Source organism: Pagrus pagrus, assembly GCF_965226575.1.
Source record: "Pagrus pagrus genome assembly, chromosome: 4".
Lineage (NCBI taxonomy): Eukaryota > Metazoa > Chordata > Actinopteri > Spariformes > Sparidae > Pagrus > Pagrus pagrus.
The window spans coordinates 29027962-29055163 of NC_140188.1; the positions used below are offsets into that span (position 1 = coordinate 29027962).

Below are 27202 nucleotides of genomic sequence, written 5' to 3' on the forward strand. Positions count from 1 at the left end.
ACCACAAAGTCGATCATTGACCTCCGGCCTAGGGTGTCCTGGTGCCACGTGCACTGATGGACACCCTTATGCTTGAACATGGTGTTCGTTATGGACAAACTATGACTGGCACAGAAGTCCAACAACAGAACACCGCTCGGGTTCAGGTCAGGGAGGCCGTTCCTCCCAATCACACCCCTCCAGGTATCACTGTCGTCGCCCATGTGAGCGTTGAAGTCCCCCAGCAGAACGATGGAGTCCCCGGTTGGAAAATAGTCGGTAGCGCTCAACCTCCCGCACCAGCTCAGGCTCTTTCCCCCCCAGCGAGGTGACATTCCATGTCCCCATGGCTAGAGTCACCGTCCGGGGATTGGGTCGCCGGGGCACCCGCCCAGGACAGCCACCCAAAACACACCGCACCGGCCCCTTCTGATCCCTCCTGCGGGTGGTGGGCCTACGTCGCTCTTTCGGGCTGTGCCCGGCCGGGTCCCGTGGGCAAAGACCCGGCCACCAGGCGCTCGCCTGCGAGCCCCAACCCCGGGCCTGGCTCCAGGGTGGGGCCCCGGTGACGCCATTCCGGGCGACGTGAACTTCCTCGATGTATTTTCAATCATAAGGGCTTTATGAACCGCTCTTAGTCTGACCTGTCACCTAGGACCTGTTTGCCTTGGGAGACCCTACCAGGGGCATTAAGCCCCGGACAACATAGCTCCTAGGATCATTCAAGTGCTCAAACCCCTCCACCACGATAAGGTGTCGGTTCAAGGTCCATGTCAGGTCAGTGGAGTGGCGCTGGGCGGCCTCATTGTCACGTCAGCTGACAATGATCCCAGGCCACACAACACAAACTGCGTCCAACGGGCATCTACGTGAATTTGTTTACATCACGTGACATCGGTAATGATGTCAAGTCTTCGTCTTCATCATGGATCAAAGTAAAAGACCAAAGAAGCCATCAGGTGCCCAGTTCAGAAGGAGAAGAAAAGAAGAAGAGGAGAAACAGGCAAAAGATAAAGGTATGCAGATTTCTATGAGTGACGTAAGTGACAGTAGCCTATAGGCTATTTATTAGCCTCTTGCTAATATGTTGCTACTTGGCCACAGAAGACTGTATTTGGTTTGTAGTTTTGCTGAACTAGCAACTATTAGAATTGAGGCATCATGTCATGCAACTAATTTCACCCATAGGCAACCTGGGCTACTTTGTGTTTGCAACACAACAAGTGCAAATTCACACAGAGTCCTGACTGTGGAATTTTTAATGCTATACGCTATATGCTAACTTAAATAACTTCTAATATACATTGACATGGCATTTTGTAAGCTACATGTGATATAGCTCTTTGAATAATTTGTAGTGTGTTATGCTTAGTTAATAGGATGTTAACAAATGTTAATCAAATGTGCATTATGGTCATTTTAATTGGGTAACTGATGCATGTGTGATGTAAGTGTGATCTAACTTACATATTGTATCTTAATTGTAAATTCAGAGGCACTTCTGAAATATTTTGGAGCTGGAGCACCCACTGGCCAAAATGAGGAGTCAGATACTTCCACAGCAGCCACAGACATGGTCCTGGAGTCTGATGAGGAGCCATCTACCTCTGCAGCCACATGTTCCTTGCAGGACTCCTCAGGTGTGTGTGTGTGTGTGTGTGTGTGTGGTGTGTTATCATGTAAAATATGAAAAAGTTTACTGCAGGAATCTTTTTTTTTATGCTCCATAGAGTAGCCTTTTTTTTTTTTAGCTTTCTTCAGGGATTTTTCAAGCATGGTTATTAGATCCTGTGATGAAGGATTTGTGCAATTTACATTTGTGTTTATATACTGTATTTCATTTATTGATCTTGTTTTTTTTCTCTGTTCTTGTTACCTTTTTGTATTTAAGATTATACTGTATATAATAAAATAATACAAATAATGTAATATATTGTCGTGTTTGGGGGGGGGGGGTCAAGGGATGGTTCGCCCAGGGCGTAAATCTAGCCAGGACCGCCCCTGGTGACACGCCTACTTTCCTGAGGCGAGACACTCTGAGAAGCATCACTGAGGAGGCGCCAAGAGCTGAAACACAGTGAACAAACAGGACAATATTTTATGTAAAAAAATCTGAATCTGTGAATATAAAGTTAAATAAATAAACAGCAGAGGCTAAATGCAAGAAAGTGTATAAGAGGTGCATGTTATGCAATAGAGTATGTAATTGGCCTATTTCATTAGCAGCCATTTTGACGTCATGGTAGGGCAAACACAGGTGTAACTGACCAAAAAACCATTGTCCAGTTCTATTTAGTGTCACATTCATTCCTGTGAGTAAGCATGCACAATACCATAACAATAACAGAACCTTAACAGAATTGAGCTACTACTCATTTTATTAAATTATATCTGTTTACTATGCAATGGAATAACAGATTGGCTGTTGTGAAAAAGGTCTATGTGGTCCAATGAATAATGTGTTTAAAAGTATGACACAACTCTCCCCAGTCAAACATTACCTTAATGTAACACGAATGTTCTTGGAGTGATGAGCAGCTTTCCTTCAACAGGGTATGCAGCAAGGGGGATGTAGTCATTCAGATTGTCTGGATCAACAACCACAGTTATTATAGGGTCTCTTCTGGCGAGCTGGTAACACCTGAGATGCTCCAGGAAGACTGCTGTAAATAGTTCCAAAATGAATGATATGCAACCATCCACTACACAGATCTCCAGAATTATCCCAAAATCCGACAGTCCACTTGTCTGTCCAATTGAGAGCACCATTCCTTTAGAATATTTTGTCCCATTTACATAAGGAATGGAGGTGAGAGAAACAGAGTCCAGTCCTTTAAACTTGTCCTGTAAAGCCTTTCTGATAGCAGCATCCAAAATGTCCACAGACATGACTGATGTCCGCCCAGTCTCAATGCTTGGTTTGAAAATACTTGGCATCTCCAAATAATATGCCAACATCAGCTGATGTCTTGTGGCCAAAGTGTGGAGATTTTTTTTGAAGTTGCAGGCATTGTCAACCACTTTCTTAAAGAAAGAATGTTTTGCCTCAAATCGTGTTGTCCAGAACTCTATCACAGGACCAAGTTTCTTGATCAGCACAGGAAAATGTGTAAGATAATGAAGTTTAGGGCGCAATTTTGTGCCAGGAAATATTTCTAAAAGCAACTGCCTGTGGTAAGAGATTTTATCTTGGAGGTAGCACAAGGTTTCTCTTGTGAATGAGGGGTTTGATAACAGCTCCACAATGTCTTTCAATTCAAGGATCAAAGACCAAGTTTTTTCACTTTCTGGAATACAATGTCCAATAAACAGTTGCAGAAATCTCAGAAGTGCCCAGTTTTCATGTCTGTTGCCACCAATTGTTCCTTCTTTTGAAGAGTTTGTTTGTATTTTCTGTGGTCTGTTAGTTTTGTCATAAAATTGAAAGGGAAATGATGCTATTCTATCATTGACGTAATTCAGCGTGAAATAATGCTTAGCGATCAAATCTGAAAGACGTATGCATAGTTCCACAGGTACAATTCCTTCAAGTAGATCATGCAGAAAATCAGGTGGAAACCCTTTTGCAGAATGAAAATGGGCAAGTCTGTGTCAAGGACAGTGGCTTTTCAAACCATCAACACATGAGGCATTAGTTGTCTTAAGCACATTAACAGCTTCATCAAAGTGTTCCTGTGTTCTCAAGGTAAAAGTCCCACTTCTGACAGAATGCTGCTGAATATCTTTACGGTTAAATTTCTCAACATTGAAAGACCTGCACACTCACTTGCTGGATATCAAGATATCCAGCAAGTGAGTGTGCACCCAAGTTATCGGCCGACATATACAAAACAGTACCTTTGACATAAGAGCCAAGTCTGTGAACAAATACACCTGTGGTCTCTAAATGCTGAAGATCTCTAATCAGAGGCTCCAAAATCTTGCTGTAACCATATTGTTTGACATGTACAGTTTTGCAGAATACAGCAAGATAAATTGACAATAATGTAGATCTAAGTCGTATGGGCAAGTTGGCTATCACCCAATATATACCACACACTTTGTGTTTCTTTCTTGAAGTCCCCAATGGATTACAAATTTCAAAATCGTCAATGTATAAGCCAAGAGCTATGCCTGATTCTTCAGTGAGAAGTTTGTTTTCTTTTAAGTATTTTTAGATCTTACATCTTGACATGAACTGGATTAACCCTCCCGTTCATCGGACCTGTGTAATGTTTCAAGAATCTCACTTCTTTCCAACAACTTACTTAACAAATCTAAAATTGGAACACAAACAAATGAATGTTTTTTTTCTTGTGCATTTAGCAAATACTCAACCGGTTCAATAACAGTAAAGTTGTTTCTATAATATGACTGCCTTCTACGCCCTGTGCCTAAAGCCCCCCCCCTGAAAGAATTTTGAGTGGGTTCAAAGCTTGTATTTCTTCAGACAATGACTTTACAACAGAGGCATCAACTGTAAGGTTATTTTCCTCCAAAATCTTTTCTATAATTTTCTGAATATTTTTACAAGTAAATTCTCCAATATCAAATAACTCATCAATTACTTCCTGTACTGCTGAATTTGAAACATGTAAAATTGTTTGCATGTGGAGAAATAAAGACGTAAACTGATGTTTAATGTCCTCTCCATTTTCAAGAGAAGGTTCAGCCTCTGGCACAGAATCACATGAAGGTGATACCTCAGTATCAGAAAAAGAATCTTCCTCTATTACAGCATTTGTTAGTGTATGGTGTACAAACAACTCTGGTCTTGAATTATTTAGGGCGGAGAACTTATGATAGCGGCTTCTATGTGTAGTAAATGTTGAGAGTACATTAGACTGGACAGAGCAACCTGCAAATGGACATTTTACTGTTTCCCTGTCCCTCAAATGAGTCCTCAGATGAGCAAAATAACGGATAATGTTAGTAGGCTCTGAGAATTTGCACAGATAACAGCACAACTTAGTCACAATATTTTGACCTTTTTTTTACATGTTCTTTCAAATGGTTTTTAAGTTCAGCTTGGGTTTGAAATGTGTTCAAACAATCCTCATAAATACAGACAAGGCCTGAAGACCTCCGATGATGCCAATGTTGTCTTTTATAATGCTGTAATATTCTCCCTTGCCCTTTAGTGGGGAATACACAAAACTTACATTTCCAGTTCATGAAGTGGACATGCTTGTTGATGTCTGTAAACAGAAAAAACAAAAATGAATTCCAAATAGTGCTTAACTACAATGTGACAATGTGGGGTGGTTAAAATATTCAGTTTTGGTTTTGCTTTATTACAATTGCTTTTGCTGTTAATTGTAGAAACTGTAGACTATGACGTACACAAACATGCTACAATAACATCAGAACATAGAGTCATGGTGCCTTGGGAAAAAGAATTAATATTGTGTATGACTCCCATGAGCTTTGAGGACTGCATCCATACGTCTCGGCAATGACTCAGATAACTTATTGATGAAGTCATCTGGAATGGCAAAGAGAGCAGTCTTGCAGGGGTCCGTTTCACAAAGCAGGTTCAACAAACTCTGAGTCTAACCTTGAACTCTTAGTTGATTTACTCTGAGATAGGAAACTCTGAGTTTTTGGTTCCAGAACAGCTGATTTGAGTTAGTTTGATCAACTCGGAGTAGTTTCACCTGGAGTTAAGCGTGTGCACCACAAGTATAAAAAGACAGCATCAATGGAGCCCCGATTCGACGAGTCATGGCAACGGGGAAGAGGAGGGCTATGTTTTTCACCCCACTGGAAGTGGAAATATTAATGCGCTCATACGGTGAGTTTGAGCACGTTTTTAGAAGGAAGTGTAACACCGCTGCAGCAGCATCAGAGAGGGAGACGGCGTGGGAGAACATTGGTGCTCGGGTCAACGCGTAAGTTTAAATGTAGTCCTTTGCAATCACAATAATATTACAGGGGGAAACTGCTTGAGTGGTAGCCTATTAATTAATTTCATTTAGGTGCAATCCCGCGGGGAGAAGCGCACTTGGCAGCAGCTTAAGATAAAACATAAAAACATTGTTCAAACAGGTAAGACCTCAGCATTATCTCATGGGGGTACCTCATTCTGATCATGTTTTACATTGTAAAGTAAATATTAAGTGGCTGTTTGACTGTACAGTTGTTTTATCCCCAACATAATGCTGTTTTCACACACATAAATGTCTTCTCATCTATATCATGTTCTGTTAAATAATTAAGCCTATTTAAACTAACACAGACTTCTACTCAGCCAAAGCAGATGCCCGTAAAACGGGTGGTGGCCCAGCACCGCCACCTCTAACAGAGGCAGAGGAGCTGGCCCTAAGCCAGAATTTAGGAAGGCCAGTGGCTGAGGGAATCCCCGGAGGGAGCTCATCCTCTGAGCTCACCCCCCCAAGACACAAGTGCTTTAATAAAATGTAATATGCCTAGACCTATATATACATTTTTAAGCCTATTCATAAAACTATTTATTTCCCTTTCATGACTTTTTTTTACATTTGTCCCAACAGATTCTGATGGTGCTATCTGCCTGGTGGAGCCCCCTCACACCACAACAGACCTTGTAACTGTAAGTAGGCAATACTCCAAAGATTTTGTCAAATGGTAGTTTAAATATACTGAAACGTATCACTCATCTAGGATGAAGAGTACGAGGAAACTGTATCTGCTGCCTTTACAGAGGGGGATCCAGAAAGGCCTATAGAGGTAACATCTTGATATGTTACTGATAGTTCTCTTCCCATTTACATTTCTTAACATTCTGGTGGAATAGAGTGACATTTAGCCTTCACTGAAGTATGAACACATTCTCATCCTTTAACAGGGCATGGCTGGGCAGCAGCAGGAGGGTCCCTCAACTTCCACTGCACAGATTGACACAGTGAGATGGATGTTCAGTAAACACCATGTGCAACTGTATAATGTCCTCCTTGTATGCATTCCCAGTTACCAGTCAAAGATTTACAAAATTCACCTGCTGAAACAAAAAAAAAAAAACTGACAAAGAAATGCAGTACTTGGACCGCCAGATTAGGAGGGCAGACCTAGAAATTGAAATACTGGAGCACAAGATAGAGGTAGGTGCATCGTCAAAGGTGAATTATGTTAATTATGTTAACTATTGGAACATTAACTAAACTAGCTCTTGTATTTGCAGGAAATAAAGAAAACCAAATGAAATGTGTATTATGTCTTTATTTGACTGCTGTGGTGATGATGATGACTCAATCACTAAAGTGATGATGGCATATGGTGTCTCTGACTGCTCTGCCGTCCTGCATAGCTGACAGGTGGATGGGGTCATCATCAGGGTCTTCAACTTGTAGGGCAGGGTGTTGCTCTCCTCTAATAGTGGCAATATTATGAAGAACAACACATGCCACAATAATATCACAGGCCCTCTCAGGGGTCACCCTGAGATGACGTAGGCACTGGAAACGGGCTTTCAGCAGGCCTATGGTCATCTCAACCCGGGCTCTCGTCCTGCAGTGAGCCCGGTTGAAGTTCTGTTGGGGGCCTGGTTCAGGGTCAGGGTAAGGGGTCAGCAGCCTAGGTTGGCATGGGTAACCCCTGTCACCCAGCAGATGGCCATCAAACTCTCCTGTAATGTATAGTGGATACATTAGAGTATATTAAAAAGGAGGGAGACAAGTGAATTACACAGTATTGTGCAAATCTTACCACGTCGCAGTCTGTTGCTCAGGTTAGACTCCCGATAAATCCTTGAGTCATGAACAGACCCAGGCCACTTGGCCTCCACATTGGAAATTATGTGTGCAGCATCACATACGATCTTGACAGTGCAGAGAATGACAGATGTTGAACTATGATGCAGTCTTTAACATTTTGAAACAGTAGTCAATCCACATGTACCTGCACATTTATGCTGTGAATGGACTTCCTATTCACATAATCTGCTTCATTATGTGATGGAGCCGTGATGGGGATGTGTGTGCCATCTATGCAGCCGATCACACTGGGAAATCCTGAAAGAAATTAAAATTAATAATCCCAGTCTGAGGTTGCAGCACAATGTCATTAACAGAATAGTATTTAATATTCATTTAATGGATCTCTACATCATTCACCTGCAATCCTGTGGAACTCCTCCTTGATGGCTCTGACAGGTTTATGTCCAGGGAAAATGATGAAGATGGGTAGTAGCCGTTTCAGAGCGAGGCACACTTTTCTGACCGCTCTGCATACAGTTGCCTTGCTCAAGTGCTCTGCATCTCCGACGTTGCATAAAAAACTCCCATTTGCAAAAAAGCGCAGCGCAACACACACTATCTGCTGGGATGTGAGAGCATGACTTCGGTTGGTAATGTTGGAAATGTAAGGACGGATTAGGTTGTGTATGTAAATGATGGACTGTGACGTGAAACGGTACCGCTCAAAAAGATAATTGTCTGGAAATGCAAGAACATCTATGCGCGGTCTGATAATCATCTGCCGACGAATATTTAGTTCTCTGCGCAGTAATGCTGCACCTTCATCCACGGGATCATTGTCAAAAGGACATGCCATGGTAGTGAAAATAGTCGCCACCTAATATAACTTCTAATGTCGCCTACTGACTGACTTTTGCAATGATTTTCTCAAAAAACAGACGGCAGAACTATATTACGCCAAAACTCGCCTGCTGACTGAATGAATGAGGAAATCAAATACCGTGTGTGGCTGAAAGAGGGCGGAGACAGAGAGAAACTCGAGGTTTGTTGAGAAAAATCTGGTCCCGACCAGGTTAGGTTCATAGAGCATGTTACCATGGTAACTGACCGAGAGCTCAAGTTACCCCTCTCTGTGAAACAGGCTAGAGTTACCCCTCCTTCTCTGGTTTGAGTTACCTCCCTTTGTGAAACGGAGAACTCGGAGTTTCCCTCATTTCAGGGTTAACAGACTCACAAAGACTCACAAAGCAGGTTTCACTAAACCTGCTTTGTGAAACGGACCCCAGGACTCCCAGAGTTCATCCGGATTCTTTGGTTTCATCTTCCAGGCCTCCTCCTTCATCTAACCCCAGACATGCTCAATAATGTTCATGTCTGGTGACTGGACATGGCAGCAAGAATTTCTTGATACTTCAGGCTGTTGTTGTTGCTATCCACTCTGCAGATCTCTCGCACACCCCCATACTGGATGCAACGCCAAACCATGATTTTTTTCTCTACCAAACTTGACTGTTTTCTGGGTGAATCTTGGGGCCATGCAGGTTCCAACAGGTCTTCTGCAGTATTTGCGGCGATCGGGATGCAGTTCAATGGATGATTCATCAGAAAAGTCAACCTTCTGCCACTTCTCCACTGTCCATCCTTTCCGCAAGCTGTGGGCCTTGGCAAATGCAACACGATTCTTTTGTTGTCTTCTGTTGTAATGGAGGCCACTGCGTGAGAGAAATCGACAAACTGTAGATACAGGGGTTTCTGGTGACCAGTTCTCATGTAGCTCTGCTGCAGCTGAAAAAGGGCTGGCCCTGGACTGCTGAAGCAATAAACGGTCCTCTCGAACAGTTGTCTTACGGGGTCTGCCTGACCTGGGCTTGTCATGAACGTCACCAGTTTCTTCAATATTTTTTTTTTTTATCCTCTCCACTTGACGTTTGGATACATTGAAGATGTCTGCACCCTCAGCAGCAGACTTGGTCTTCAGGCTCTTGATGATCAGCACTTTGGTCTGTGGTTGAATCTTTGGCATGTTGTCAGAGGTCAGGTTGCATGAAGGTCTGGTGTGCTGGGGTTCCTTTTATACACACCTGGGAATGTGTTAATTACAGTATTTGTCACAGGTGGAGCTCTAATCTGTGATTGGTTGAATCGTTTAAAGACACAACAAGACTTTTGTCCAAGCAAAATCTGACCTTTCTGTCCTAATTAAATGATAAAACTCAATGAATGGTACATGACTTTATTTTGGTATAATAAGCATAATCTAGAGGCAATATTCATGCTGTCTAATCAGCATCTTGATATGCAACACCTGTGAGGTGGGATGGATTATCTCGGCAAAGGAGAAGTGCTCACTAACACAGATTTAGACAGATTTGTGAACAATATTTGAGGGAAATGGTCTTTTGTGTATATAGAAAATGTTTTAGATCTTTGAGTTCAGCTCATGAAAAATGGGAGTAAAAACAAAAGTGTTGCATTTATATCTGTTCAGTGTGTGTGTGTGTGTGTGTGTGTGTGTGTGTGTGTATATACATATATACATACATATATACACATATAAACATGTTGATGCTTGTCAAGATATCAGTGCATCTTTCTTTCCTTCATCTGGTTCTGATTATTACTGTATGTGCAAGTTGCTGATGTTTTTGTGTGTCTAAAATAGCTGCTTTGTATTTTTAAGTAGATTTCTACACCTGTAATTTTCTACTGGTGCCTCCACCACTGTTAATAGGTGCGTGTCGTCTGAGATGGACCAGCTGTGGTGCTGCTTGTTGATCGGCTCGATAGACTTACTGTATTTATGGTGACATCTCCTGGCAGTAAAAGAAACTGCAGGGTACATGTAGTCCAATGTACATCTACATGGATCTCTGTCCATAGGTGAACCCTGCGGTACCAGATCTTTCTCACAAATAATATACACAAAATGAAAATGCAGATGGCAGCTGAGAAAATAAATGTAATTCAAGCTATTTGAAACAATAGACAATAACCACGCATCCACTACCTCAACCATCGAGTTGAATGTGTTGGTTTTGTAATATCATTATTATTACCACCCAGAAGAAAAAAGGTATTTTTACATTTATATTTATTTATATTGATATTTTGATATTTTTTTAAGATAATTAAAGCATTGTGGTTGAAAGAAAGATGTTAAATTTAAAAGAAGTCAAAAATGTAATGTATTGATCTTTTATCATCTGTCCCTTGTAGTGGACATCGGATCTTGTTTGATCACAAAATGTAATGATGCAATGTAATGATACTGCATTCAGTTTAACATTTCTTTTCATGTCATGGACAATAAAACAGTTAGATGTAGGAAACATATCTGAACACAAATATATATATATATAATGTTATCATTTTCACTTTCTAACTGTGCTGCTAAATATCTGTTTAATAAACAATATTTTCTAATGCCTTTTTATCTAGCTACTCCTTCTAGTATGCATGGCCTCAGCATTTATGGCGACAAGCCTGCAAGAAAATGTTCCACCTTAAAAGATGTAGGCAGTCTTTCTGAATTAATTATTAATTGTTAAAAAGAAAGTAACAGTGTGCGTGCGTACCAGCGCCCATTACATGCGCACGTACACACACATGAGCGCGTTTTAGGTGCGCTCCAGTACTTAAACAAATAGCACTACACCCTGGTGATGTAACTTGTGTCAGGCTCTCCTCTCTCTCTCTTTTAGCCCCTCTGGTGTCAACAGACACATAGAAACCTTCCGACAGGCCGTGCTTTGCAAACGCTTCGCATAGTTGTGATTTCCTGTCCCCACCAATATCTAAAGCAACCTTACGCCCTTGCAACAGTGTGCACTTTGTACGGGCAGCTGCAGTGCGTACTAAAATTAAAAAGTATGCGAATCGGGACGCACCCAAAGGCGACAGGAAAGTCATGTGTGGCTGCTCTCATCTATGACACATTTAGTGGAGATGCTTTTATTCTGAAGGATTAAAGTTTGATTGCCAGAGCCCTTGTTGATGGTGGTGTTGAAGAGGATTGGGGTCACTAGTTTTTACTTACATCATTTTCACGCCTCAATCCCCTTCTGTAGAAATAAAACAATTTTTCCATTTTAAAATTGGACTCAATTACAAGAAATATAAAAAAATATATATAAAAAATAAAATAATAACATCAAGACACCACATTTTCTAAAATGGATAAGGAAACCATGGCTTTTTGTGAACATTTTGGTCACTGAGCTTTTCTTCTGATTCAGGTGATGATTTGTGACTGCAGCCCACCATAATCAATTTGGTCTTTTCCAGTCTGCACAACAGGTTTGTAGGATGTTTGTTCACTTATGTAGTTTTTTTAGCATAAGGACAAGGAACAAATATACAAAGAGCAAAGAACAAATACATCGTCTTTAATAGACTACACAATCGTACAACTCATGACATGAAAATCCAGGTTATTTCATTCAACACAGCACAACACTTACAATGATTTAGGCCAAACTTTTAAAGTTGGAAGACAGAAACTGCTTCACATGTAAATTATTTTTAATTCTGTCCAGAGTTCAGGTTCCTCTGACATTATCATCGCCAACACCCAAAACCTCAACCCAAAGCTACAACAAGGTGCAGTCATACCGGACTACTCTAAAAGTATATTCATATCCCTAATGTCTTCTTGTGAAGTATGTTCCCTAATATGGAGTATTTTGTGTAAAACATAAGCTGTATGTCATGAATCAAGTTACTTTAGGTACCTTTAACCACAGCAGGATGGAGGCACTTACAGCTTGAGAAAGCAGAGCAAATGCACTCTGTGAGATCAAGAAATTAACAGAATTTTCTCTTAAGCACTGAAACCTGTCCTTTTTTATTCAATTATTATTATTAAAAAATAAAAGTATTTTATCTTGTAGACACAAGAATTGTGGAGAATTTGTCCTGCTCTGGCGAGTAAACGATGAATCACTGTGAACTGGAGAATACAAAATCCAGAGAAAGCACGAAACCCAAATAAATGCCATCAAAAAGTATAACCAGAAATGTTTCCTCAGAGACAACCCACACCTTTCCCCTGATGTTTTATCATTTAAGAATACCGAATCAGCATAACCAAGAATGCTTGGAAAGTGATTCCCAAACATGCAAACTATAAAAATGTAGTACATATAGTAAATATACACAATTGATTTACAATAATAAGCTCTTACTAAGGTAAATGTTATTAGGATGGTGTCGTATTCTTGATTATGCCAATCAAGCTGTTCTAGGTCCAGTGTCTGAATGAAGTCAAATCCTCCTTTATCAAAGACTGATCTGAAGAGAAAATCAGAACATGTTCAAAAGGGTTAGGGTAGACTGATTAATCCATGTTCAATCTCAGCCAAATAAACACTTAATACTTACTGGGTTGGCCGGTCAGCTGCCACCACTATTCAGTTCCCATGCCTCTGACTTCATCAGTGACCCTCATCTATGACATGGAGACATGTGTTACTGAGAGGTGTACAAAAATACCTGACTTATTTGATTCAGAACAAGTGTTGCTGTTGGGGGCAGAACAACGGGGAGAAATATTGTAAACACTGGAGCACATTATTGCTGCGACCCTAAAAAAAATATTTTCTCACTTCTCCATAAAAAACAGGTCATGTTTTAATGAGATCTTTATGTTTATGTTCTCTCACTACTACATGTCAGAAACATGTTAAATTTAAAAAGAAACTTTTCTTGCAATAACAGCAGAAATAAAACTTTCACTATGCTCTTTTTATGCCATTTAAAGAGAAGTGTCTGACCTGGAGTAGGCTAAAGAAACGGCTCTCTTTTCTTTTCTTTCTTTTTTTTTACTTATATGGTCACCCAATTGTAATATTCTTGCATGCTTCTCAATGTGAAACCTTGGACCATTGGTTTGGTTAATTTTGAGAACAGTCGTGGTGATGGTAATTACACAGTATTGACTGTTCCAGTAAATCTAATTTAATAAATCCACAATCTTTACATTAAAATGAATAATCTGGATTGCAACAGCACACCAGGAGTTTTATCTGGGTGTCAATTAAGCAGGGAAAGCCGCCACAGCTTGCTCAATCGAGCAGAGCAGGGGCCGCCCAGCAGACCGCTCATGTTGAACTTTGGGTGCAGTAATGCCCTGAACCCAGCGGCAGGCGCCTCACAAATCATGTTGTATCTGAAAAGCCCGTAAAGGTGCAGCAGAGAGGTTGCTCTCCACTGCTGGAGAAATGACATAGCAGAGTACTCCGTCTGCCCCTCATTAACTTATTCTCAAACAGGGTGGACACTGTTGCCAAATTTGATTTCAGAATAATTCATTAATTAATGCGGTCAACTTTACCAAATAGAAATATTTGCAATATGATGAACCTGTTGTGTCATTAAAATATATATATGACTAATGACTAAAATGTTCTGTTGTAATTTTTGCATTTTTTATTCTTTGCTGTTGCTTGTATTAATTAATACTTAATACTTTAATTGAATTTTGAAGAAAAGGAGTGAGTAGTTGTGCACTTGTGCAGTGTGGAGTATACTCAGACACCTCATCCAGCTGCTTCTTTGTCTCTTCCTCCATACGTCGTATGTCATCCATCGACAGATCAATCCATTTGTCGATCGAGCAGAAAAGCTGTCTGTGGAAGCTAGCGAACAAACGCTCCTCGATCTGGACAGACAGAGCAGGTGTGTGAGACAGAGAAACAGAAGCAGATTAGACAATAATTACAATAACAAATATAAAGATCGTCTGAAGGGCATGTCTAGTATTGTGTGGCATTTCAAATCAGAGCAAAGTAATAGACATCAATGCAGAAATTCATATATTGGCCACCAGAATGCAATCAAAAGTCGTATTTTCTTCTTGTTGCAAAAAAATGTATGTCATACTTCTTGTATCTTTTTTTCCACAATGTTCTGTAGTCCGCGCCACTTGAATTCCACAGTGACCAACTTATAGGCACACATGTGTGGACAGTCGGTCTTGTTAGGGAGTTCTTTCTGCAAATACATAGATGCATCAATAAGATAAAAATACAGTCTAAATTAAATTCAATAATTTGAGTGACAGAGTGATTAGAGGTGAAGTACCTTCCAGTCAGCTGCCAGAGGTGCTCTATCTGTCTTCACTGACTTAAATACGGTTGGATCATGATCTTTGTTGTAGTCCTAAAGAATGAATGCAACCAGTAAAATGACATACAGTGTAGCTATGACAGATATGAAGTAGTCTAAGAGGCAGCAGGTTTATTAAACTGAATGTTTAGTAGATATATCTGCTGCAGAAACATAGAGAGTGTGACTCTAAGCAATTCCCAGCAGATGTTAAAACAGTTTTGAAGCTTACTAGGTACTGGTTGGAAGAATCTGACACGAAACCTGAGCTGACCAGAATTTTTTGCCCTTACCTTCTGAGCTACGCGACATGTGGCAATATCAATGTCAACTATTTGAGTTTTTTTCCATTGGCATTTTTCCAGTCCATGTACCTGCAGCAAGGTAAAGTGTAGGTCAGATGTTTGGAAAAGGCAAAGAACACAAATCAGACTTCATGTTTATAAGCAAAGTGCAACAGAAAACTGTGGTGGGCCAGTGCAGGAATATTCAAAAGTCATATTAGTGATTTAATGGACTTTTGTTATCCAGTCTTTGCCAAAGATCTAACATTAAGAGTTTCAAGGAGAGGAATAACATTTTGACCTGATGACACCAATAAGTCACCAATAAATTCATTTGCATTTATCCTCAAGGGACCTTGATTATTAGTCCCAAATGTAATGGCAGTGAAGTTGTGAGATATTTTAATAGACAAACAAACCATTGATCATCAAATTTAGTCTGAAACTTGTAACAGCTGAGCAACAGATGCTCAATCTTAAAGATGTTATCTTTAGGCAGCCCACCACTGCTGATATACCATATTTATATGGTGATTTAGGTATGACCACATCTGGGTCGCACTATTACAAGATGACATGACTTACATTTTCCTGGTCCCCCATATCAGGCTTGTGCCATGTCTCAATCTTGATCTCGAATGTTCCATCCATGTATTCATTCTGTAAGCAACAGGAGAGAAACATGATAGGGTCAGTCAACCATCACATTGTTGTGCGTGTGAAGTGATTGCATTATAGTTTGTGAGGAACTGTGTACTAATGTCAGCACATAAACATTACCAACAGTATGTGAACGGATCATGCACACGCTCGCACACATGCCCACACACGTACAATTGTTTCAATTCAAACTCAAAGGGCTAACGTGCCATAATGATTATCAATGAAGCTTGATGCATCAAAATCTATGATTTCTATATATGACTTATTTTTTCGCAAAGTGTGACTATTTGCTACTTTTAAAGACACAGCATATTTGTAATAATTCATACATAAAATACACTTTTTATTTATTTAAATTTTCTTTCATTATCTTTGCTCACACTCTGCCATCCTCACAAAAACTAAATAAGTAGCCTAGCTACCCTCAAAAACATGTCGAAAGCGTGACTTCATTTTAATTTCTATTTGGAAATTTCAATATGAAAGAACACTTACTGTGAGAACTGCATCAGAAGAAAGGGTGGACCAAGATGGAGCGAGGATAGATCGGAAAGAGAAGGAGAGACAAGATTTTAGGCTATACAGATTTAAATAGTGAAATTCAACAACAGACTGTAACTGTGCACTATAAACAAAAAGCTGGGGCCAAATGTATAAAACTAGTGTGTATTCAGGTGTAGAAATCTGTGTACACACAAAAAGGGAAACATGCATGTACGTCTGTTCCCACATGTCTTTTCCTCATACATCTCATCCATCCTGAAATCTTACGCACGAACATAATTTACAGTAATTTTGCTGACCGTAAACTTGATGTAATGATTGATCAAACTTAGAGACGAAAAAGAGTATTATTTGGGGCCTCAGTACTGGCTTTAGCAACAAAATGAAGCAAGTGAAACGGTAGAAAGTGACAGAAGCGGTGAAGGATGCAAGTTCAGAGCCACAGACTCTGGAGAAGTTAAAAGTGGTCTGATTTCAAGGGAGAGGCCAAGAGATGCATCTCTGTGCACAGTGAGATTGTGAGCTCGTGGAGGAGGAGAGGGGATCCCTGCACTCTCTGATGCTGATGAGCGGTCATCATAGTGGGCCAGAACATCAGTACGGTCCTTGAAAACTCGCTCTTGCCTAAACTGCACATTGGCAATGTCCTCTCACACCAAAGCAGCAGTGGTATCACGTGGCACAGCCATTAAGCACAGCTACAACCCTTATAGTGCCGGCAGTTACACCTGAAGGATTGTTACTCCCCAATAATACAGGAAAATAATCTCTATTTACATAGATAAAGATCATGTTTTTATTTGTATATTTACATAAGGATCATTATCATTTAAATGATCATATGTTATCACTGTTTAATCATAGTGAAGGGTTTTATAAACTACAGATGCATCCTAATATGATTTCGTGAAAATAAAACGTCACCCTAATTCACACTTTTCATATCGTTCTTGCCAACTTGCAACATCACAATAATCAGACTGAGAAGACTGCGTGCATGGTACGCATGGTGTTAAAGATGTTTACCAGTATGCAGGGTTAGGGTTAGATTGTTATACATTCAGATATCTGCGTGGAAATTGGCGGTGTAAAAGATACGTGTTTATGCACGGTTTCTACATTTGACTCCTGGGGTTGGTCTTTGCAATGGGACCAAAACGCACTGACTAAGAATGGGTTGCTAACCTGTATGCAATGTTTTATAATTATTATTGTCAGCCAACATGTGTGTATGTAGTGGGACTCACCGGTTCGACAGTACGGATAGGCATTCCAGGCCTTCTCGTGAACCATAAGAGAACCTTTTGGAGCTATCGCACTGATAACACTTGGCACTTTACTGCAGAGACACAAACAGACACTGATTTAGTCACACAAATATACACAATTACAAACAAAACTAATTAAACTTGTAGCTGAATTAATTCAAACACAGGCTTACAGAAAAATAAGTCACATTAACAACTGTGTATACATCCCAATTCCCTTATCTGATATTTCCTCACTCTTCAATCCTTGATTTAACCTTAAGTTGCTCTGGTCCTCCTTCTTGCAGGCCGTATTTGTACTGAGGATTGAGGAGCGATGAGTGAGTAGGAATCTCTGAGGAGCAATGAGGGAGGATACACAAGTCTTTTTAATTGGCCAACACGCCTCCTTATTGGACATCAATTATTGATCGGATGGTGTAGTTGATTGGGCTGATCTGATACTTAATCATGACTGGAGTTTCATATCGGAGGCGAACACAGATTAAACTCAAGTGTATCACTCCCAGGTTAAATGTTTTGTTTTCTGATTCACTATCGAGTTAAACATCTGGTTTAACTTATCTGCACAATAAAAAGGACTACAAACTACTTTTTTCATGTTTTACAAACAATTTGTTTTCATGATCTGTTATTTCCCCGGTTTTCTTGCCCTTTCAGCACAACACACTTTTTACACCATTTACAGTCATTTCTGAGACTGAGAATTCCAAAGCTTCGGATTTGGCCAATCGCCTGATAAAATTGTCGGATCTCATTGGGCGATCCTGGCCTATCACAGATATATTGGTATTGCCGTATACGTTGTCCGACATGTGCAGATATGAAGACTTGTTTTTTTTTTTACAGAACATTATGCAGGAGAAGATGTTTATAATTAATACATTCCCATCTAAGTTTATTTTTTTGGTGCAGTGAGGTTATTTTGCACAATAAAGTTTATTAGACTGTAAAATATCCTGCCTTCCATCCTTACAGTACATATCTTTGTCACAATTGCTTGATAACCACATTTGAGGGATCACTGCAAACAAAATGTGGATCTGTGTATTCTGTACATACACAGTATTGGCCAATATATTGATATCACTTTTTTTTGCTCCTTAATATCAGTATCAGCACATGCCGGTTGGCTTCCAGAAAGGCCTTTTCATTTCTCTTAAACATATTTACTAATTTCCCCTCTCCGCCCATGGTTTTCTAGCATCTCTCCATGCATCCTCAGTGGGAGGGACTAAGATGCAAGGAAAAAGTGCAAGTGAGTGAAATGTGGATGCAATTCAAGAGAATGTACCCTTCGTAGTTTTTTTTTTTACAGCGTTAGCATCCTCAGTTTCTTGAGCTGCATACCTTTTTAGGTGGTAGATCTTGTGGGTATACTGTCCCTTCTCTCCATCCTTCTCATAGGGCTCATTGACAAGCACCTCCACACCTTCTCCTCCACCCGTCTGATCCTTACTGGCCTCTGCTACTGCATACAGCTGACCCACTTGGTACTGGAGGGACAAAGAGGAGAGCATGGTTATTGTGCTTTACGGATACATCTTTAATAATAATGTAATGAAGTGTAATGTAAGTAGTAATGAATTTGATCAATTTGGTCCATCCAAATTATTCAGAGCCAAAACAGTAGATTCATTTATGTGGTGGGTTAAAGGAAATTTTCCAGGAAAGAAATGATCAATTCTTAGAGTTTGGAAGAAATGACCCTTTAGTGGTACGCTCCCCTCTCTGGTTGAAGGTACAGTTTGCTACTCATGACAAATTTGTGCATAAATGTACCTTTTCCAAAGCAGAAACTTTGACTTTTCATCCCAAGAAAAATACAGGTGGAACTAATGAAATTATGTTAATGACATTCAAGCTGCACTAATCAATATTCTTATTTTACAATTTAACAAACTAATTCAAATTAGATCAAATAATCCAAGTGACAAAGCCATAGCTTAGCTATATGGAGCATTTCAGCATTTATAGCTCATTGTTTACGGCCCACAACCTCTGCTCTCAAGCAAAAAAAAAAAAGGTTTTGATAAGCTCACCATACACAATTTGCACCAAATGGCAGACAGACAAAGCTAAAAAGTAGCTGTTGATCATAGTGGAGTATTTAGTAGCTCACCACACAGACAGACACACACACACACACACAAAGCTTCTTTATTATTTTAGCAGCAAATGGTGAACAAGCACAATGAGCAGCTCAAACTTTGAAAAATGGGATTTAAAGGATTTCTTCAGCTAAATCCTATCAAAGGATCAACGTTTTCAGTGTTGGATGTTTTATTTTTGTTCTTAGGTACTGCTCAAAAACATATGTGCATTCGTGATGTTACAACACTATATAACTGGCACAATAAAAAAATACTATAATAATAAACCCAGGAGAGAGACAACAGAAGAGAAAGACAAGTTCAAAGACTCCTGTTGAGAGGAGTCATGAGACTGACTGTGTTAACCATTTCCCTTTACGTATCTCAGACACAGACTACAGCAGTGGAAAAGCAGCAGAGTAAGCCTTTTGCTGCCCTTTACCTCCTCTTGTTCTTCCTTCTCACATAGCCCTATAGTGCAAACCCTTCCTGAGTGTTGTAACCCTGGAAAGACTGACTCATAACACTGCGCTGTCAGCCTTGCCTGGCCCACATACTGCCACTTAAAACAAACACACATACACACACACCCTTTTTGAAGTTATGGCTAAAATATTCAAAATGACACAAAAAAAAAAAAAACATGGAATATTTTCTAGCATGCTTTCAGTGAAAGAGTCCATGGCACAAACATGCAAGTTTTGCATTTTAGTCCATTGAGGCTTCAGGTGAAGAAATAGATTGATATCTTTTGTCTGTTTGTCTGTTATTAAATGTTTATAAATTTAGGCGACAGTTGTTGACATCAGCGGTGACACATGTGCTGCCATCTGTAGTTCAGTTTGATAAAGATCTTGTAGTTGTAACAAGCCAAGCCCTCTTTCCCCCAGAGGCAGAGTGCTTCTACAGGCTGGTAACCTATTTTGGTAGCTGTGGATGTTCAGCCTTAGGAAACTGGAAACTAGCTTGTGACTTTTCGTGAATAACCAGTATGTCTTCTAAGAGACAAAGACAGTCAGACATAACACAGACCTTTATTAGGAGCTCAGGGGCAGGAACACAACATTCACCTGTAAACAACAAATGCCCTGAACCTGAAGGTGGTCACCAGTACTGGATTAATCATGTTGAGGCAAAGTGTTCTGTCTGTCAAGTCTGTCAGAGAATAAGTGATCATGCTGGTTCAGATCATGTGATTAACTGACAAAAACTAGGTGTGGACTGTGAATGAAGGTTTTATAGCTACGTTATAAGAACAACTATCATTGGGTTACAATCTTCTGTCACATGAATCCAGCACTGATGGCCGACAGCCATCTACTTCTGAGCCTGTATGATTGTAACATTGTGATCTAAAAGGCCCCCAACCAGAGGGCACAACAAAGTAGGGTGACCCCTCAGAGTTGCCGTAAGGCAGGAGTTGTTGGTGTTTGTGACGTGGGAGAGAAAATTAAAATAATGTCCTCACTGCTCATTGCACTAACATTACGTATCCATTTCCGTATAGCTTTTTCTTTATAAACCTGCCCATTTGGGCAAACCCAAGACACTTGTGTTTCATCAGTGACTACAGCAGTGTGCTAACAAAGTAATGTGATGATTAATTTATGAACAGTTACGTGTTTCACTTTTACTTACTATGTAACGAGGAACACTTACTTTGATACCGCTCTTATGTCTGTACAACAAATATGAAGCTATAGCCAGCATCTGATTGGCTTAGCGTAGCTAAGACATGAAACGTGTGGAGACAGCTAGCCTGACTGTGTAGTAGAAATCAAAATTGTGTATTTCCCAAATTGTCAAACTATTAACTATTTCAACTGTTGATCAACAAACTGATCAATCAATTAATTGTTTCAGCTCTATAAAATGTTACACACAAGAAAAGGTTTGCCTCTGTACAAACCTACATTTCCATATTTTCATGGTTTCAAATGAACCTTTGATAATATGAATATATGATAAAAGCCATCTGAAACTGACTCAAAGTCATAGAAATGCATTACTGAGTAATTCCATAACTTAAATTACAAATAGTAGTTTTGATAACTACTGCACCGCAGATCCTATCCCCATTTCATTCAGATCTGATACAACTCCAGCTCTTACAACTATAACAGTTACTTAACTAACACAGGAATCCAGCCGACATTTCACACTGAAAGGGATCAGAGGAAAAGCTGGTCATACAGCAAACGGTTATTACGTGACTAAGTGAAATACCAGTTCTTGCTTTGTGTTAAGCAATGGAAAAACAAAGTCCTGTGTTGTATGGAACATTTGGATTAAAATGCAGACTGAGCCAATAGCACTAGGTAATAAAGGAAAGGGTTCACATACAAGTGCAATGATGAAGGTTATTAAAACCCGAATGGTTCTTGCATAAAACACAAGTCTAATGGAGGAGAAAGGTTAAGAGGCTGAAACTGATAACATGGTTTCTGGCAATGGTATAGTACATTAAACACAGCTAAATAAATCTGCCCCTGATTACTGAGTGTTTCAACTGCACCGGCATCCAAATGCAGCCTAAAGTGAAGTCATGACAGTGGCTAACTCCAACAACAGCAACACATATACAGACACATAGTGTACTGACTGGTGGCCCCTTCAGCGCAGTATGCGTAGTCCCTGCTGCTCTGTTTTGCCTTTAACCATCTCCAAAGGCAGCAAGATCACACACATGGTGATAACTGAAATATGTTGATGAGCAGCCTGGAGAATTTTAAACAGCATTCCAACAAGCAAAATCAAAGAGTAGTTACATCATTGAGTTTAAAATTATACGGGTTTATCAACTACCATCAGAGAGCTGAAAAGATACAAAACTCTGTAGTTATTGTGTACTAATTATCCTGACATAGCTTTATTATATGTTTAATATTGAACTGTTTGCAAAGCCAGGAGGCTAAAGTGCTTCAAATGTTATCTGACTTTATAATAAATGCACCCCCCCAACCCTCCTCACTGTCCCCCAAACTGCAGTCAGGATCTGTGAAGAGGATGTGTGTCAGCGCTTTCAGAGACAGAGGATCAGGAGGACACCAAGCCCATGCTTTGTGAAGTCCCTTCTTGTTTTAATCGCTCTGCAGTCTTTCCAATCCCCAAGAAACAACCACATCCATCTATCAATCATCAAACTTGAACAGCTGGACCTTCACAGGGAGGTAGAGAGTCAGAATAAGAGCCATGCTAATCCATCTTTGATTGAAGGCTGCTCCTGGCCATTGTCCTGTTACAGGAAAATGAAATGGACGAAATGGGACTAAGGAAATCAGAGATTGTTGTGCCTGCCTCTGTCTCCACCACAGCATCCCAGATCAAGCTGTTGCAATTTAACGGCAAACCATGTACAGAGATGATAGAGCGCAGGACTACAGCAAGATGAGGAGAGGTGGACTGTTTGCATCATTGATGGACAGTGTTTACCTGATGTCGAACTTTTAATGTGAAGCTACCAACCATATTATCATCACCATCTTGTCGCTGCTCTTTAATTTACAGAGATGCAACAGAATTATTTCCTGGATTTATGTGTTAATGTATGACAGAACCACAAACTCATTTTGTTTTGCAACCCTGTGTTGTATTATGACAAATAAATCACCTTGTAACCTTGTTGTTAAAAAAGAAAATGTGTACAATCTGAGAGTTAGTGAGAACCAAACAGCCCACTAAAAAGGGGATTTTGAATTCATATTAGCCATTTAGCATTAACACCTGTATTACATTGATGTCGTGTACTGTTCCTGATAAAGTAAAAGTAAACAAATGTGTCCTTACTTCCGTCACTGATATGGGCAGGACAATTCGGCTGCAAGAGAGAGAAATAGAGAGAAGACATTAATTAGGGCACTGATATATCAGTCAACATAATCATAGTCATAGTCAATAAAACAATGATAACTATACTGTTGACCTACAAAAATGGATAAGGATATATTATCATAGTTCAACATACCAACATTTTGTCTTTAGGTTTAACTTACAGACATCAGTCTCCTAATTAGATTGGCTGAACTAAGCATGTCAGTAAACACATCACATTTCATATAAGTCAGGAATCAAATAGACTTGCAGGTGAATTAATTTCAAATCAGCCTCCAGACATGTAATTTAAAAGGAATAGTTGGACGATGTCACAAAAGAAAGATTTATAATAGAATGGTCGAAATTGAAGCAGCAGAAGCTGAAATATCCTGAATATGAGATTCATTGTATGGATCCAAAAAAAACACTGGATCCTACATTTCCCATAATGCTCATACTAATTTGTGTCTTTCTTGAATCCCTCCCTGCCTCCTACAGTACATGCCCAGGTCTTCCAAAGACCACACATCTGAGTTAAAATATAACAAAATGCCGTCATTACAACTAAGAAGTCCAATTCAAGCACACCTTGTTGGTTTTTTGGGCGAGGCTAAAGCTCCCTCTAGAGTGACAGAAGACTGGGTAGTGATGACGAGGACACTGGATCTTAATTTAGAGGTTGTGGGTTTGTTTTGAACACACGAGTAATTGGACTTTTAGATATATGTGACATGGAAAACCAACCAGCTTTTTTTCTCCAGTTATTGCAGCAAAAACAAGAATCGGTGTCAATCAGCTGGTCTATAGGGGTGACTGTCACGTGCACATATGTTCCTTTTCCCAACTTTTCACATTTAGTGCAATAATCTTGACTCATAATAGATTTTAATCAGAGCATTGAAGAGTGTATTTGGACTGATTGAGTTACACAGATTTATAACTAGCACTCGGAAGACAGTTAGTTCTCTAACAGTGACATACTGTCATAGGAACCTACAGAAGAGGAAGAGGAAATTGTAAAACTGCAATAGAGACACCAGCGTGAGAGAGAACAAATATGGCTTCAACTGTTGATGGAACCCTGTGTGTGTGTGTGTGTGTGTGTGTGTGTGTGTGTGTGTGTGTATATATGTTTGTGTATCCTTCTCTAGTTTGCCTTGATACAATAGCCAATTAATCGCCACCTGTTGCCAGTCTAGTAGGGCCTGAATATTTTATTAGAACAGATCAGAGTGAAAGAGGAGCCTTAAACTGAACTTAATGGCTGGTGTGACAAACAGATGTACTTTTGTCTGCACTCGTACACTAACAGAAACACTGCACAGTCACAAGTTATGGCCATGATGTCACACTAAAAATTGATCCATATGAGCAGTATTTCTGCTGGTCATCCTCAGTATCATAATTTGACATGAGCGTACCTTTGAATGTACTTTGCACCATGGTCAGATGACAGCGAGCTACTAGATGTTGTTCCAGCAATGATGTGCATATGACATGGCAGCTATAAAAACTGCCTGACTCAGGAGTTACATGAATGTAGAAATCAACCTTCATTCACACCCTGGTAATCAAAGGCACACTTGTGATTTGTGATATTTGTCAGTAGTCCTCAGCATCCATAGCATGTGTGTACGTTTTGCTAGCAACCAATAAACTTTGAATGGAGTTCTGCGAGTCTCACGCTGAAGGAGCTCCAACACAGGGAGGCCACCACACACCGCAGCTCAGCCACACTCACATACACTTTGAACACACACTTAACATTTTTGTATCATTAATCCGGCCTCCTTCCCGGTGTCGTAGTTAATCATTTGAGGGAGGTTGATAAGTTTTATTGACAGGCTGGCGACAATGGCAGTGCCTGTTGTCTCTTCTATCTGATAAAAAACACAATAAATAAAAGAAACAACGCGGGTTCAGAAAGTTGAGATACTCACAATTCCTTAATGAGCATGTTGACTGTTCCTCCGTCCAAACAGCGGCTACACGACACGGTGGGGGCGGCTGAGAGTCCTCTTTATACCCGGCCGGCACAGCTCGCTCACTGACGCCACTCTTTCTGGAAGCCGCCGTGTGAGCGCGAGGAGGGCGTGGCTTCACACGAGAAGGAGGCACCCACCTGTACCTTCAGGTAGATGTGACGTTCAAGTGCAGCTCGTAGACTGTAATTAAGTCTTACCGTCAAACTCATACTCGTGGGGATAAAAGAAAAAACAAAATGTGGTGGCTCGACTATGAAGTGTAACCTTGACACTCGCCTGCTCCGGCGTAAAGCGGACAGAATCGCCTGCTTCAACGCATTTTCAGGCTCGTCATGTGTCACAGAGGTCATTATGAGCCAGTTAAACGGATGTAATTGTGTGTAGCATGAAGCTGATGGAGATTGTCACGCTCCAATGTGGAAAAACCAGAAGAGCGGAAACTCTCAGCTCAGGATCAACCTGTTTGTGAGACAACTCAGACAGTTCACTGGACTGCCCGACAGGTTCGCCTTCTGCTCTCATGTATCACACCACATGCATGTAGGCTAAGAGTCGATTTTTTTTACACTGCAAATGACAATATCAGCTTGACAATTTCAGTGAAAAGCTGAATCTTTCAGCATGGACTTCACAAGTTTGTGTAAAACCATCACAAAAGCATTGTGATGTCCCAGAATGCTCGGGTGGCTTCAGGTGAATGTGGAGGAACTCCACGACAGTCAGGACCACTTGGTCTTCTTTGGTCTTCCAAGTAGTTCTTGCAAAGTTCTGCCAAAGTTTGGAGGTGTGTTCTGCTGCAGTACGAATCCCTCTCCCCTCCTTCAGAGGGTGTAGTTGCTGGAGTCAGTCCCATGCAGGTGTCGACTCCAGAAGAAGCAAAATGTGCCCACCACGTCCTTCTCTCCTGTTCATCTCTATGCATACAACCTTTTTTTGCTGCCATACATCTCAAACTTGGATTCATCAGGGACTCCACTGTGAAATTCTGGCATTTCAGCTGATCCAGTTTCTGAAAAGTGTTTCAGATTTCCATGCACTGTCTAATTAGAAACCTTTGAGTCTAGCCATCATTTGACTTGTCATCATACTGCGGTGGATGTACTGGATAGTGACCCAAAAACCCACCTTTGAGCTTTGCAACAACTACTTGAAGACCGAAGAAGACCGATGAGTCCTGACTGTCATGGACTTTCCTCCAGTCAACTGACCTCATGGACATTTATGGTGGCATGTGAAGACAGAGAAAGCCGAGCGTTGTGTGTGATCTCAAGAAGCTGGAAGACGAAGTCAAATCATGCTGAGGTAACATTAGTCAGCAGGTTTTGCACAAATTTGTGGGGCTGATTCCAGGTCAAGTGCATGAGGTCTTTAAAGCGAAAGGTCAACACACCAAATACTAGGATATTTTGAAATTCATGGACACTTTTTAAAGATTCAAATTTTCACTCAAACTCTTAGCTAATATTATCACTTGTAATGAAAGAAATAGTACTATTTTCAAAACAAATGCAAAATAAAAGTATTTTGGCTTGTGGTCTCAGACTTTTTGAACCTACTGTGAATATCAAGCCAAAACTTCTATTCTATTTGAGCACATCTATCAGGTGACTCAGTATCCAGTGAGAGTCTGACCCGGCTGCTCTAAAGAAGTATTGTCCTTCCTCTCTAAGATCACAGAAGTGTTCACAGTGATCACTTCCGTCATTTGAAATAAGAGACACATCTTTACAAATTACTGTTTATTTTGCTTCATATATTGATCTGTCTTTTTTTTCTTTCAGTTGAAACAATATGACTTGAAATTTCAATGACAATGGCTATACTGTGGTACAAGACAAAAGACAACCAAATATACAA

At 40.2% G+C, this 27202-nt stretch overlaps 2 protein-coding genes across 2 annotated transcripts; both read right to left on the bottom strand.

The window, feature by feature from the left end:
- Positions 1-7162: 7162 nt before the first annotated feature.
- Positions 7163-8652, bottom strand: LOC311256450 (putative nuclease HARBI1). Its single transcript, XM_084351531.1, has 4 exons — positions 8049-8652; positions 7834-7946; positions 7642-7753; positions 7163-7561 (listed from the first exon to the last, which is right to left on the bottom strand). Exons 1-4 carry the CDS (start codon positions 8485-8487, stop codon positions 7185-7187), a joined length of 1041 nt encoding a protein of 346 aa, XP_084207657.1. The 5' UTR covers positions 8488-8652; the 3' UTR covers positions 7163-7184.
- A 3344-nt stretch (positions 8653-11996) lies between these two features.
- Positions 11997-25432, bottom strand: LOC311256149 (phosphatidylinositol transfer protein alpha isoform-like). Its single transcript, XM_084350990.1, has 12 exons — positions 25301-25432; positions 23334-23364; positions 18805-18950; positions 17434-17525; positions 16178-16185; positions 15605-15679; positions 15029-15109; positions 14712-14789; positions 14511-14621; positions 14167-14289; positions 13011-13077; positions 11997-12920 (listed from the first exon to the last, which is right to left on the bottom strand). The coding sequence occupies exons 1-11, from the start codon at positions 25315-25317 to the stop codon at positions 13036-13038; spliced, it is 804 nt and encodes a 267-aa protein (XP_084207116.1). The 5' UTR covers positions 25318-25432; the 3' UTR covers positions 11997-12920; positions 13011-13035.
- Positions 25433-27202: the final 1770 nt, after the last annotated feature.

What these genes read in the sequence shown, in the direction of transcription:
- LOC311256149 (XM_084350990.1), bottom strand. An exon ending in TGCCCATATCAGTGACGGAA is followed by an intron (nt 18,951 to 23,333) that starts GTAAGGACACAT and finishes TTGTCCCTCCAG; the next exon opens with TACCAAGTGGGTCAGCTGTA. An exon ending in CAAAGAAGCAGCTGGATGAG is followed by an intron (nt 13,078 to 14,166) that starts GTGTCTGAGTAT and finishes TCCATGTCATAG; the next exon opens with ATGAGGGTCACTGATGAAGT.
- LOC311256450 (XM_084351531.1), bottom strand. Translation starts at nt 8,487, where the DNA reads ATGGCATGTCCTTTTGACAATGATCCCGTGGATGAAGGTGCAGCATTA. An exon ending in TTCACAGCATAAATGTGCAG is followed by an intron (nt 7,754 to 7,833) that starts GTACATGTGGAT and finishes TGCACTGTCAAG; the next exon opens with ATCGTATGTGATGCTGCACA. An exon ending in GAGCAACAGACTGCGACGTG is followed by an intron (nt 7,562 to 7,641) that starts GTAAGATTTGCA and finishes TATACATTACAG; the next exon opens with GAGAGTTTGATGGCCATCTG.